Source organism: Seriola aureovittata, chromosome 1, assembly GCF_021018895.1.
Source record: "Seriola aureovittata isolate HTS-2021-v1 ecotype China chromosome 1, ASM2101889v1, whole genome shotgun sequence".
NCBI classification, from domain to species: domain Eukaryota; kingdom Metazoa; phylum Chordata; class Actinopteri; order Carangiformes; family Carangidae; genus Seriola; species Seriola aureovittata.
In genome coordinates, this window is record NC_079364.1 from 9,033,999 (window position 1) to 9,045,425 (window position 11,427).

The following is an 11,427-nucleotide window of genomic DNA, read 5'->3' on the forward strand; positions in this document are numbered from 1 at the left end:
GTTGTATTTAAGCTCAGACTGTTTGATATAGTGGAAATAATAATAGAATTTCCCAGAGATGTTAATGGTGTTATCAATAATATTATCTGTTCTGTTGTTCTCCAGCAGCACACTGGGGCTTTTATTTAGAAGCACGTCACCAGGAGTCACTTTCAGATTTGAGGTGTGTTGTGACATTTTACTTCAGTGTCACATGTAGTTCATCAGGTAGTTAACGCTGTGGTCCTTCACACAGAGAAAGAGCAGCGGATAATCACTGAAAATACAGAAAAAATAAATAGTCTCAATTGTTCACACAGAAACACAACAGATATATAACGACCACAGAAACTCCCTACAAGAGATGAGGAGGTTTCTACGCGAGTTTTAGTCAATTACTGGAGGTGAGGACGAGTCCGGCTGAACCGGAGAGGCTGGGTCATGAGGACCAGGGCCTGACCGAGGGTCAAGGCGTGAACAGGAGTTTTGAAGAAAAAATAACACGTTTCACTAGTTTTAGAGCAGAAAATGAGTTGAAACAGCGCGTGGAGCTGATGACTGAGTGATTGCACCTGGGATGATGAGAGAGCGGGTGGCTGCACCTGTGTGGCCCAGAGAGGAGCAGAGTGCGCGGGGAGCCGAGCCTGGAGGACGCTGCTACCAGAGGCAGAGGACAGGCTGCGGGTTTTCGGGCGAGGTTCCCGTGTGAGGCTGGGCTGAGATGGCGGTGGATTTGGGAACACCTCCGTCCGCTCCCCGGTGTGGACGACGCTCTCCTGCGCTGGACCGGATCTCCACCCCCCGCTGTAGACAAACTGGAGACGGGACAGCTCCAAAGCTGCGACCCCGCGGAAAAAGTAAGTAGTTTTAAGTTCATTTATTTCACTTTCCGTTCATTTGTCTGTGTGACGTGTAGTTTTTTATTAACAGTGGTTGATTTTTAAGAGCAGCTCGTTTAGTCATATAATTACGGACACTGACTCCTGCTGCTGCAGTTCCCGGCAGCGCCACCGGCGGTGGGGGCACTGTTCCATTAGAGTCTGGACAAAAATTAATATTTTAATGAAAAATGAGGAACGCTTCACGATTTTGCGTGTCATCAAAGATGCAATGCACTCATCTATCCAGTAAACTAGGCCTTTTATTTCTCATGCGCTAACTAATGGTGAAAGAAGTACTGAGAACCTTTACTTTGGTAAAAGTAGCAATACTACCATGTAAAAATACATAATTAAAAGTAAAAGTTATGTCTTTATAAATTTAATAAAAACTTTTAAATCTATATAGAAATATGGAGGTATCATGTCAAAAAGTGAATGGCACCTATCAGTGTTATATAATTATATTGTATTTGTTATTTCTGCAGAGGCAGTTCTTCAATATTGTAGCTGGAAGATGTGTGGACCTAATTTTAATGACTTTACAGACTGTTTGGTATTTTAATCTATAATATATTTTATAACCTTATATGTACAATGTTAATCTGAAAAGTATAGCTATCAGATATACTCTAATTCTTTCTGAAATATAGTATAGCACAAGTATAAATGACATAAAACGGTAAGTGCAAGTATATAATTTATACACGAGCAGTGTAAAATGGAAATACATACAATCTACCAGTGGCCCTAACATTGTAGAACAAAAGAGTAATTATAAACTCAAAAGTTAAAAATCAACACAATAATATTGGTTTTTTTTTTTTGAAGTAGTAACAGGATTCATGCAAGGTGAAGCTAAAAGTACTTTATATGTTCCGATGTTTGATCACGTAATCACAGGCTTTCAATTTGTTTCCGTTTTTTGGACCATTTATACACATGACTATGCCGCTGTAAAATGATGATGTCTGCTCGTTGCTTTTTCAGATGTTTCCACTCACGCAAATATTGTGTCACGCACTTTAAGTCATGGGCGTGGGAGTCAGTGCATGGATCTGCTTCCTTTTCACGAACGTCAGTTGTTGTGATTCCACTGGGCAGTTTTATTTTTGCATACCCAATGTTGTGTTAACTTGTCACATGAAACATCTTTACTGCTAATACAGCTGTTCTGTTTCTTCTGTCTATACGACCGTGTAGTGTAATTAACATATCTAAATACATTTGCAGAGTTTCACAGAACTGAAATTTGTTTTGCAGGTGAAGATTTTGTCACCTGCGACCTGAGATGCTGAATCAGCTGCACAGCAAATAATGCACTGTCCCACTCATAAATGTCTCATAAACGTGAGAGATACTGCTTGGTCTGTGAACATACTTCACTGACTGTACACTGTGTTCTTCTCTGCCTTTTTCACCCCTCCTCACTGCTCAGGTGTCTCATTTCACCTCAGGTTTCTAGCAGTCACATTTGTGTCATCCTGCATTCTTCATGTTTTATCTGATTGTATTTCCATACATGCTGTATTTTCTGCATGACTGGAGTTTATTCACAGTGAGTTCAGGATATCTAGGAAATCTTCTCTCCAGGCTACCAGTCTGGCTGTGTGGTTGTGACTTAAATCAGGAGTCAGATAGCACAAGTGCTGATAGGGATCTGAAACCTTAAGTTTCTCTAAAGGTTGTGTATTTGTGATATAACTGAGAGAGCTGATGCTGTTTAATAATTACTGCACATTGTGTTCTGCTCTTATTGGTGACTGAAAGCACCCAAACATCTGACTGCCATCTGGTGGCTGTGATTAAACCTGTTACAGAAGTTTTATCCTGTACATTACACAGTCTGGTAAATCTGGCTCAATCCTGAGTTGTAATGAATGATTAGGAAAGACAAAAAATGAAAGAATAAGAATTCAGGGAAGTTTCAAATGTTTTTTATCATAAAAACAAAAATGTAGTTGATTTTGAAAAAGAAAATCTCATTAGATCAGGTAGATAGATAGTAGTATAGATACACAGATATACAGTTGGAGTACTGGTAATAATATTGGCTTTAGTGTAGGTGGACAAAAACAACAAAAACATAATTGTGTCTAGAAGTTTGTCTGTGCATCACCTAGCATCAATTTTCAGTGTTAGCTTCAGTCCAGAGATTTTGTGCTACACCCACTAAATGTGATGTCTGTTAAAGCTGGAGAACTTACAAAGGAGAAAAACTTGGACTTTATGGTAAATAATTTCTCTGAATTGTATTAATATGCAGTGATGGAATGTGACTGTATGTATTCTACTTCTTTTACAGTGTCTTTCTTTAACCTCAACTCTGATCATTTTTTCATAGTTTGGATTCAGACTTTTTAACAAATACAAATCTCTTCAACCCAAGTAGAGTTTTTTCACATGCACAAACTTGAATTTCTCATGCAGATTTATTTAATAGGTTCACAAATGTTGATTTTGATTTCTATTCAAGGGCTCTGGACTGAAGTTGGAGCTAAGTCCCAAATGTTTACAATGTCTGGCTCCGCCCCTGGTTACAATAGTTGTTAAATCTACTACAGTAAAATGCTGATTGCACATATGCATCAGTAATAACAATCTAATGCAGGACTTGTTATCAGTGTGCTATTGGTACTTTTACTTAATTAAATCTTGTTTTTAAATAAATAAAACCCTCTCTGTCTATCCACGGCCAGTAGGTGGCGGTAATGTACCTGTTGGCTGCCAACCGCCAATGAATGCTAAAAGAAGAAGAAGAGCGAGCAAGAAAGAGAGAAAAAAGTTTTCTTCGGAAAGGATGAACAATGTTCAACAGCAAGAAGTAAGAAAATATGTGAACGAAGTAAGAATTACCTTCTTATAATTGTGACAGAAATCAGATGTAACAGGTATTTGTTCCTGAACCAAACACCTCAGAAGAGCTGTCCGCGATTTAACAAGCTATTAGCCAAGTAATTGACTTAGCTACTTGCTAACTTCCAGCTAACAAACGCCAACCATAATAATGTGCATTTGTTATTGTCTACTCTCAAGTCTTAACTCAACTTCTCTCCAAAGCACTGAACAATTGGTTAGGAGACCCGAGGAAATAACTTAAATCTCAAAGAAACGTCAAAGTAAAACATGTTCCACGACAGAAACATCACAACAGATCAGCAGCTTTTTAAAGAGTTAGCTAAGCTAGCCGAGTGATAGCTACTAACATCCGTGCATTGCCGTGCTTATTTTTCTTTTAGTTGTTGTTCCTCTTGTCCTTTTGCCCAGCACGTAAACTTTCACATCACACTCCTGTCTGTACTATAAATAACTCACATTTGAAACCAGCGGACAACTACACTCTAGTAAACATATGTCACAGTTGATTTATCTGCTTTATGACTAATTTCTTTCTTTTTTTTTTTTTATACTTTCCAGAGTCATGTGTCTATCCAAAAGGGACTATTCATTCCTCCTCTGAAAAAATGCTACACTTGCTGCTCTCCAGGCAAATTTCATTGTCCATTTTGTTTACCAGTGTATTTCAAACCCACAAAACTCTGCAGAGTTAGACTTCATTTGAGCAAACATCTGAATAAAGCCTTTTTTGTTGGAGGTAAGGTTTTTACATCCTCTGTTCTGCATATATCGGATTGGCTTCAGCTAAATGATTCACTAATAATTAACTCTGTTGTTCATATTTCAGAATATACGATCCACAGATGCGGACAGGGGTGCAGGAGACGGCAACATTACCACTGTTTGTACTGCTCAGCCACATTGATAAGGAGTAGAGATTTCAACAATCATTTACCATTGTGCAGCCAGGCCCAACAGCTGAGAACCCAGAAATCACCCCAACTACAGGAAGAGATGACACAAAGAGTCCAAACCAAAGGACGGAGTGCTCCATCGCTGACCACTGGAGAGATTGACTTCCGTTCATATGAACAAGTAAGGCTGTGATCAAGTGCATTAATATTATGTCACACAAAGAAAACGTAGGTGCACCTACAGGGATCCAAATTGTGGGTGGTAATGTAAATCTTGGGATCTCCCCATTTGGTCAAACGTTTTCTAGTTTTCCTATGTCAATTTGTACTATTAGCACCATATTTTAAAATCACCCTTGATGAAACTGTTTGTTCAGATGTCCTTGAGAAACAAAGATATCTGGAGAAAAAATCCTCCTACTACAGAACACTTGGCACATGAGTTAATAAACTTACCATAATTGATCTGCAAACATTTAAGAATGGCCATTTTTATTGCAAGTGTTTTAAAGATGCTCTTTGAATCAGGGCAGAACCAGCTTTGGACGTTGTCTTATCTGTCGCTAATTGTGCATCATATTACCTAAAACCCAAGTCACTTTAATTATATATATAATAATGCCTGTCATTGAACTCTACAATTTGTATGCTGGTCAAAAAAATTTGTGTTGTCTTCACAGGAGAGTGATGACAGTGATAACATCACCATCAACCCAGATTCAGATGATCAGAGCAGCCAAGAAGCGTGTGCAGAGCCACACTCTTCTAAATGTGACCAAACTGTGCAGACAAACATCGAAAAACCACAAGATTGTGATGAATTCTACTTCATGAACCTTGTGAAGTTGTTTAAGAAGTTGTCCCCTAAGAAAAAGGCAGAGGTCAGGTTGAAAATTGAGAGAGTTCTCTTTGAAGCTGAGTTTGATTAGAAAAGTGTTTATACACAAAGACAAAATGAGTTTTTTTGTATTATAATGTATTGGAAAGTTTCGAGAGGCAGAGTTTCAGTATCTTCTATTTTTATTCTAGACAGTATCTTTGTGTCAGCCCACTGCGTCTTCAGTGGAGGTGAAAACTGGATTATTTTTACAAGCTCTGGTGAAGCTTTATTATTACTCACTCAGTTGAGATGCTCCATTTCCTTCTGGGGCCCGTTTCACCAAATTAGCAACATACAAACAACGATTTATACAATATGGCATAATGTCCTCTCACATTCATTTTAAATCATTATATTAATCAACTCAAATGACCTACTTCACGTAGATTTTGCTTGGCTCCTGAAGAAATGAGGATGAAAAGGTTCGACTGAACTCAACTGAGAATCTTATGAATATTCTTTAGTCCAATGTGCTGCTACTGTCCACTTTTCCTATACTCAGAATACCTCCAACCAAAGAGTGAATTCAGTGTTTCCTTTTTATGGAGCACTACTCTGTACTGAAACACACATTGTGGGTTAAAATAGTTATAAATGAGACTGTCTATGAAGCGTCTGGTCAAAATAAATTTACATGATGTTAAGGCCTGTATGTTTGATACAAGGCCGAGAGATGTATTGTATGGTTAATAAGGGAGACTACCTCAGATACAGCTGGAGAAATGGTCTCAGAGCTGGACACTACAAATACTTGGCCCAGTGTGTCTTAAATAGATAAAACAAATTAAGCTGCTGTTTGTTAAGCCTATGTTGTGAATTGTTTTTTTTTTATTCAAATAAAGGACTTAAATGTATTGGCTTTCGACCATGTATTGTGTTTTCAGTTTTGAAAGCAGGTTTTTCTCTTTTGTAGTTGTCTAGGTTAAGATGGCTGTGTTGTCCAACTTGTTTGTATGTGGGTGATCCATTTCCGTGTGGAGAGAGACATGAAGCGTCTGTACAAGGATTTTAATGATTAGGAAAGACATTTGTTATACAAAAACAAGTTACAATCCCAGTAATGTAAAAAACAAACAAAGAAAAAGATCAGCCAACACATTCCTTAATGTGAAAATCACCTGAGGTACATTATACAGCAGAAGTATCAGTAACACACTAATCTCAACTCAAAATCCACTCGCTAGCTTTGTTTGAATAACGTGGCTTTAATCAGCGAATACACTTTCAAGTTTCATGTACAAATGCTATTTTGCAAATGCTAATTTCAACAGTGTCTACCATAAATGGTGAGACTACATCACAGTAAATGTTTTGCTCTCACGTTCAAAATGAAAAATATACAGATAATGCACTCATAATAAAATACAATAAGAGCAGTGGTTCCAAACCTTTTCAATCTATTAGAAGAAGCAATGTTGAGGCTTCCTGTTGGCCTAGTGTTATACCGTGTAACTGCAGTATCCCTGGTTTGATTTACAGTCAGGGTACTTTATTGAATGACATACTGCTCTCTCCCCATGTTTCCTATCTGTATCTTCATTGTCATTCTGTCCAGTAAAGGCAAATAATACACCAGAGTAAGAAAAGAGTAAAGCAATATCTACTTTTTTAGCCATCACCACTGTCTATAACCAGATAAAGAAAAGTTTTCATTATTTTCTAGAGGCATGAGGAAGAAAAAGTAAATGTTTTTTTGAGTCATTTTTTCTGCTTTCCTCTTTTTCTCTCAGATTTTTCTTCTAACTCCACGGAGTGGCCTCGACACCCAGGCTGGGAACCACTGGTTTACAAAGTATTTGTGAATCACAGAAGGATACATAGTGTGTCAACTTTACATTTCCAACCCAACAGAGGAGCTGTGGAGATCTATATTCATTCATAATCGGACTTGTAGCAGTAGACTCCATGCTTGTGTTGTGGAGGCGGGAAGCCAAGGCTGCGGACCCCTGGCTCAGAGGGGCCACAGTTTTGGCGTGGCCTGGTGATGGCATAGCGAACGCTTCCATCAGCCAGCCAGCCGGCGTCACAGTTGTCCAACCCTGTGAACTTCCAGGCAGCGTAGAGCTGTCCAACTTTGGCGATCTCTGCTCCGTCCCGCTCACACGCCTGCTCAGCCTCAGTCAGGTTCATCTTGTGAGAGGGCTGAAGATAGTAAACCCTCCCTTTGAAGGAAACACATTTATTTAGCTATTAAAAGATCTTTCTGCACATTAAATCAGGCTCTTAAACAATTTGACTAGTAGAGATTTTTTATTATTCTGTCATTAGATTTATTTGTATGGTGGCTGTTTTAGATCATGAGCTCATGAAGACATCAGGAACAGAGTCACCTAAAGCCTTGACATTAAAGAAAGTATTGACGTATTTTAGTTCTGTATGTTGTAACTGTTAGCCTTGACCTATTGTAATGTGTATGACATTTGGGAAAATGTTCAGTGATTATAGTGTGAATTACTAATTTCATTTCTTTAAGCTCATAGTTAATTAACATTGCTATCTAATTGCTCACTGTTGAGGTGAGGTCATTGCAGATTTAATGAAGCTTGATACTGGCTGCTGTGAAGGGACCACAGGGAGGGTGTTGCTCTTTCACAGCAATCAAGAGACATAGCACAGGTGTAAATAATAAAACTAATAACCGCTGAATTCCATTTAACAGCTCTGGCTGTCTCACTGTCACATGACTCACTGGGACGCTTGGCTAAAGCCAGCGTTAGTGTTATTAGTAACACCTGTGCTTTTCCTATTATGACAAGTCAAACTGCCAACGTGCTGTGAAGAAGGCCTTTTTTAAAAGCAGATTTTGAACCTGTGACTCTGTTGGTCTCTCACCACCTTCCACTTCCTAAAAAGCCACCTCACCTCTGAGCGAAGAGAAGCAGAAGACATCATAGCGATGAAGGTGCAGGTGCCGTCTGCCATAGCTCCGAACACCTGGGGCGAGGCCGTGCCCGCCGCAGGGCACCCTGGGCTGGGTGATGGGGTACTGGACTGTTCCGTCAGCCAGCCAGCCTGCATTGCACCAGTTCAGGCCCTCCTTCCAGGACTGGAAGAGCTGTGTGAAGGTGGCCAGTGTGGAGTCCTGCTTCTCACAGACCTGCTGGGCTCCCTGGAAGCTCAGGTGGTAACGACCATGAGGGTGTTGGTAGGGAAACACCACACCTGGGTGGAGGAATTAATTAAACAGCTTACACAAAGTATGTGGCCTTCGAAGTACAACAATAGACAGTAATAGGTTCACTTAAAAATATGTGTTTTATTACTGCTAGTATTTAGTACATGCTAAAACATCTACTCTGTACTACTTCTCTTGCTGCTACCACTAGTACATCTATCATTAGTATTACTACCACTAGTATGAGAAAATGGGTCCCTGGGCACAGACAGGTAAAAGGATTGGAAGGTTTCCACCTATGAAAGTTTGACTACACCATATCTCAGCAGTTTAAAGGAGGTGCTGAGGTTCTGTAAGGAAAAGATACTGTGAGGTGAAAGGTCATGGATGTATCACAGACTCTCTTAATACATCCTCTTGAAGGCTGAAAGTTTACATTTGTTCATATAAGACATGTAACATTATCCAGCAACCGGTTGTACCTCGTAACTCCAGATCAATTGAAACGCTCTTGTCCTCCAGTCCGTCCACTACTTCACAGTGGTAACGGCCCGTGTCATTCAACTGGAGTTCAGTCATCAACAGTGCTGCATCTCCTGGGAAATCCTGTCTGAGCTGCACACGACCCCTGACCAACAGACATACTGTGACTTAGAGGTAAAGACAGACAAGGTCATACCGCCACTGATACGAGAAAATGACCAACATTAATTAATTATTCGTCCTTTCAACAACCTGAATTCCCCAAAGCTTCGACTGTGGGGGCTGATCGCCAGCAGCACGTCTGTCTCATGTCCCCCAGCAGCAGGGACCCAGGACCACTTGATCCTGACCTCTCTTGGTGAACTCAACTCAGGCTCATACCAAAACCTGCATGGCAGAGTGACATTACCCCCTCTGACTGCAAACACTGACGCCTGAGCAGAGTCCACATGGAGCTTCACACCACTGAAATGAACTGTGGGAAATATAGACATTACATCTAAGAACAGAGCTTAAAAATATGGACTAACATAACGCACATTGCACCTGTTTATATGATAGGCCTATATATCATGTGCATACTTTGTTTGCTGCCATTTCTACTGAGGAAGTTGTGGTAGAAGAAATTGTTTGGGGCTGTGGGGGCAGTCAGGACCCTGCCTGAGAGAACCAGTGGAGCCCCCAACAACAGCAGAGTCTGGAGGCAACAAATCATCATCATCCAGGCTTTGATGAACAACCCTGGTCCTTAACTGTCTCTGTGCAATCCTCCAACCTGTGCAGAGAAACCTGGTCAGGTCCTAAAAGCACAATACAAGAATTCCTTCTGTATGACTGTATTTTCATATTATTTCTTGACGCGTTTTCAATTAAAACAGAATCTACTGTATTTTTAACATGAGACGTTGTGACAATACAGTGTTAGTAGCGGGCAGCATGACACCATCTATCTATTCCTCATGCTATTGTAATACTGCCACTTATATAATATTTCTGCATGTGTGCAACAAAGCTGTAACTTCTCATGACTAATTTAAAACAGATCAAATGTATAAGCAATTTTTTTTTTTTTTTTTTTTTACCACATTGTAGGCAGGCTATTTGCTACTATTTCAGTTGTAAGAGCATATATTTTCCTCTGTGTATCCTTAGCTAGTACAGATATTTACGAAGTACGTCACCTGTGACAATTGTTAGCCTACGTGGAGGAACATAATTCACCTGGACGCCAGGTGAGAACAAACAAAAATAGATTCAAACGTTCTGATAAACCTCAAAATCGTTAAGCAAATTTAAGAAGTTAATTTGACTAATAAAGTCACATAATGAAGAGCACAGGCATTTGACACCACCGTTATTACGTTTGCTACTTTCTTCACTTACCTCTGATTTTTCTGCTCGCGTGCGTTCAGCGCCTCCAGATCAAAGAAGCCAAAGTAAAAAAGATGTGCAGGAGCATGTGGGGGACAAATCAGCGTCTCCAAGAGAACACGGTGGTCAAAGAACAGAAAGCATCAAATACAGGTGTACACAGCTAAACTACAAGTACAGGTGTAGTCTTCTCCAGTCCTTATTAATGATAAAACAGTTAATAATCTCCCTGAAGAGGAGCAGGACTGTGATGCTGCTCCGTAGCTACAATCGCAACAGCAGCTCAGCCTGTTGGACTGGAAACCTCCCTGTGTGTTTCTGCAGCCAGTGAGTGGAGGGAGGAGTAGTAATCGGTCCAATAATAGTTAATAATTTCCTGTCAATGCATTGTCAATTTCAGTTTTTATATCTACGCATGCAAATTCTCCAAATCCCCACCTGTTGCTCTGTTCTTTCTCAGTTCTTGTTCTGTCTCAACTCAGTTTTCAAGAAATTCTGTAATTTTATGTATAATTATTTCCATACCTATTTTCCCTGGAGCTTCTTTTTACAGTGAAATCTTGTATGTGTATCTTGTATAATGTATTTTCCCAGTTCTCCAGCATTGTCTGTAGAACTACAGAAAATTCAAAGATTGGATTCTTTTTTGTAAAATTATTTTACTGAAAGGCTTACTATCCATTTGAATCTCAACCTAATCATCATGTTATCTATTCTACTAAACCCTTGAACAACATACACTATATGTTGCTAAATCTGCTTTCAGGTCAATCTGAAATTCAGTATAATTATGATTTTATTCTGCAAAGCATGTTATATGCACTGGGTGAATTACTTTCTGAAAGCACCGACCAGTTGTTTTAGTTCTCAAACGTAAGTTACAATGACTTAAAAAAATCCCAGTAGGCTGAACCATAAGAAATAGGCTGTGTGTGGAGAAGTATCTTGGGTGACAACTCCTTTGCATCC

At 39.6% G+C, this 11,427-nt stretch overlaps 2 protein-coding genes across 3 annotated transcripts; one reads left to right on the top strand and one right to left on the bottom strand.

The window, feature by feature from the left end:
- The first annotated feature begins 582 nt into the window (after nucleotides 1-582).
- Nucleotides 583-6,343, top strand: LOC130173622 (uncharacterized). Of its 2 annotated transcripts, none has more exons than XM_056383052.1 (5): nucleotides 583-836; nucleotides 3,557-3,702; nucleotides 4,275-4,452; nucleotides 4,543-4,790; nucleotides 5,290-6,343. In XM_056383052.1, the coding sequence occupies exons 1-5, from the start codon at nucleotides 701-703 to the stop codon at nucleotides 5,536-5,538; spliced, it is 957 nt and encodes a 318-aa protein (XP_056239027.1). In that variant the 5' UTR covers nucleotides 583-700; the 3' UTR covers nucleotides 5,539-6,343. The 2 variants fall into 2 exon arrangements, with proteins under 2 accessions (XP_056239027.1, XP_056239035.1); XM_056383060.1 differs by having other exon boundaries at nucleotides 3,557-3,681.
- Nucleotides 6,344-6,493: 150 nt separating this feature from the next.
- On the bottom strand, nucleotides 6,494-10,822 carry LOC130173614 (hyaluronan and proteoglycan link protein 3-like). The gene is made up of 6 exons (XM_056383039.1): nucleotides 10,471-10,822; nucleotides 9,670-9,862; nucleotides 9,340-9,562; nucleotides 9,087-9,232; nucleotides 8,352-8,651; nucleotides 6,494-7,651 (listed from the first exon to the last, which is right to left on the bottom strand). The coding sequence occupies exons 2-6, from the start codon at nucleotides 9,806-9,808 to the stop codon at nucleotides 7,362-7,364; spliced, it is 1,098 nt and encodes a 365-aa protein (XP_056239014.1). The 5' UTR covers nucleotides 9,809-9,862; nucleotides 10,471-10,822; the 3' UTR covers nucleotides 6,494-7,361.
- Between the last annotated feature and the right edge of the window lie 605 nt (nucleotides 10,823-11,427).